Source organism: Atta colombica, unplaced genomic scaffold, assembly GCF_001594045.1.
Source record: "Atta colombica isolate Treedump-2 unplaced genomic scaffold, Acol1.0 scaffold189, whole genome shotgun sequence".
NCBI lineage: Eukaryota > Metazoa > Arthropoda > Insecta > Hymenoptera > Formicidae > Atta > Atta colombica.
Window position 1 is genome coordinate 1,254,890 of NW_017259281.1, and position 2,859 is coordinate 1,257,748.

The following is a 2,859-nucleotide window of genomic DNA, read 5'->3' on the forward strand; positions in this document are numbered from 1 at the left end:
AAATTAATAAATAAAATCCCTACGCTTAACTGAAACTATTCATTTTGTGAAGCTACTGTTCAATGCTGAGGCCAATCGGTCGAAAATTGTTAAAGTTATTGAAGCCGCCAGATGAAAAAAAGTAGTTTTGAAAAAAACGCATTTAAAGTTTTGGTATTGATTATTTAATAAAAATCTATATCTATCTATCTATCTATCTATCTATCTACCTATCTATTTTTCTCTATCTATCTATCTATTATCTGCGCACAACTATTTATCTATTTCTATCTATCTATCTATTATCTGCGCACAACTTCTTTCTTAAATCAGATAAGTACCTCTATTATAGCACTATATATATGTCCCTTCGCTATAACATAACTCGGGAAATATTTCGAATTTCATAAAAACTTTTTAGAAGAGTATTTTATAGACATTAATTTTTTGAAAATTTTATTGTGTTTTAATCTATCAATTAATTTTAACTTATTAAAATATTTAATTATTGTCTATATTATAAAGAATAATTTATAGGCTACTCTGACTTATGCTGCTTTTTGAATTTTAAAACAGTTTGTATTTTCTGCATCAATTAAATTTAGAAATTACGATATTTTTTTGCAACTTGCATTTGCATGTTAGTTCTGAAAAATGTACATTTTAGATATTGCATATAGGCGGTCAAATCGATATTCTTCGTCAGAGTTTGACGGCAATTTTTGCTAAGAAAGAGAAGAGCAACTTAAGTCATTTTATGATAAAAAAAATAATCAAGAAACATCAGAATATCATCATGTTTTCAGAGCATATCGAAGATTTATATTCGTATATTGCGATGGTGCTCTTTGTATCGGATACTTTGATTATCTGCTGTTTAGGTTTTACTATTGTCGCAGTAAATATTAGAATCTTGTTTAATTTCACAATAAAAAGAAATATACGCTATAGAAATCGCTATTGAATTTGTAGAATAAAAGAGCATTATTTCATACTTTTAATTATTCAGCAGTTTGTTACATTTCCGTTACTCTTAGAATATTCCTTAATATTTCAGTCAATCGGTGAACCCGATGTTTTGAAAAGTATAACTAGGACCCTCTTATTTTATCTTGTTATGAATATGGAGGCATTCATATTTTGTTTTGCTGGAGAATACTTGAGCGCTAAGGTTAGACACATGAATATATCAATCATGAAATCTTAAATATAATATTACAGTTTTTATAAAAACACACACATACACACACACACACACACACACACACACACACACACACATAAATACACATGTATACAATTATGTATATTATACAGAGCATTATAATTATTCCAGCAAGTATTTTGAAAAATACGTAAAAAATATGAAAAAATTATTTTAGAAAAATTGTTTTGAAAGAACGTATTTTTATTGTTTTTTTTTTTAGATGTATATGCTAAAAAGATGTAATGCTATAAAGATCATCTCTACTTCTTTATGTGGAATTAAATAGCTTTTTACATGATATTTTTCTAATTATTCTATTCATAAAAGTGTTTGATTATTAAGTTAATAGTTTACAAAATATTCAATATAAAACTATTTAATTTTTATGTTTAATTTATCAATGTGTATCAAAATAAAATATAAAATATCTTATAAATCTTTATAATATCTTTACAATTTCTAATACATATTTATATATCTTTATAATATCTTATAAATATCTTATAAAATATCTTATAAACTTGGAATTTAATATTTCTACCGTAATACGTTTTATAGAATAATTAGAAGAAACTATGTTATGTACAAAAATTCCATTTTTTTTAAAGTAGAAGTGCCTTTCATATTTTCTTAGCAAAGCAATGTGATGAAAACACATGAAGCCGTTTCAGTTTTGTGTGAAACACTTTTTTGCATATTTTTCTAAAAGTACGTAAATCTTACGGATTTTTCGAAATGTTTGCCAATTAATTTGGCAAATCTTATGTATATAAATATTACAAAATTAATTATTTAACAGAGTAAAAGCATCGGAGATGCTGCCTACGCTTCTCACTGGTACGAATCAGGTCCTAAAAACAGTCGAATTATATTGTTCTTGATAATGAGATCGCAAGTACAATTAACGATTACTATTGGAAAGATAATGAATTTGTCCTTGGAACGATTTACTAGTGTAAGTTTATTTCAGATTTGCTTTATACGTATAGCCTATTAGTACAAATTTTATGCAAATAATTATTTTACCTATAATTATCTATTAAATTTAAAAGTGTGTTCGCTCTTTTTAAGATATAGATAAGTAAAATATTGATATCTATTAATTTTTGTTACATACATACATACATACATACAGAGTGTAATTAAAAAGAGACAAATTTTGTGGGCAAATTTTCACTATTAAAACTAAAAAAAATTAAGAAGTTCTTTATGGATATTTCTAATTTAATTTCTAATTTAATCGTAATTGACTGTCTTATATTATAATTAAAGTATAAAGCGCAAAGTATAAAACACACGTATTTAGCAGCTGAGTACAGATTAGTGTATTCAGTACAGTTGTAGTCTTTTACGCAAGTATAAACATATCTGTATGCGTTACTAAGATATTTGCATATTTTAATTTATCTTTACGCTTGACTAATTTTTTTACTTATATTATTTTTAATATATTGATTAATAAGAAATAATATTTGTTTCAATATTCTCATTATTACATACTAAAATGAGTCCAATGCTAAACAAAAAAATCATTTTTTACATAAACACTGAATTTAAATATTTAATTTCTACGTACATTGATATGTTATAATATTTGAATAATATTTTTACAGATTATAAAAGCTTCAATTTCCTATATATCCGTTCTACTTGCAATTTAATGAAGTGGTTCT

General features: G+C 24.8%; 1 protein-coding gene across 1 annotated transcript in view; it reads left to right on the forward strand.

Annotated features, from left to right (window-relative positions):
- The window catches only part of LOC108686663, a 17,858-nt gene extending 15,595 nt beyond the window's left edge, over positions 1 to 2,263 (forward strand). Inside the window, 3 exon segments of the mRNA XM_018192088.1 lie at positions 647 to 877; positions 1,986 to 2,141; positions 2,258 to 2,263. Coding sequence (XP_018047577.1) covers positions 647 to 877; positions 1,986 to 2,141; positions 2,258 to 2,263 — 393 coding nt within the window.
- Positions 2,264 to 2,859: the final 596 nt, after the last annotated feature.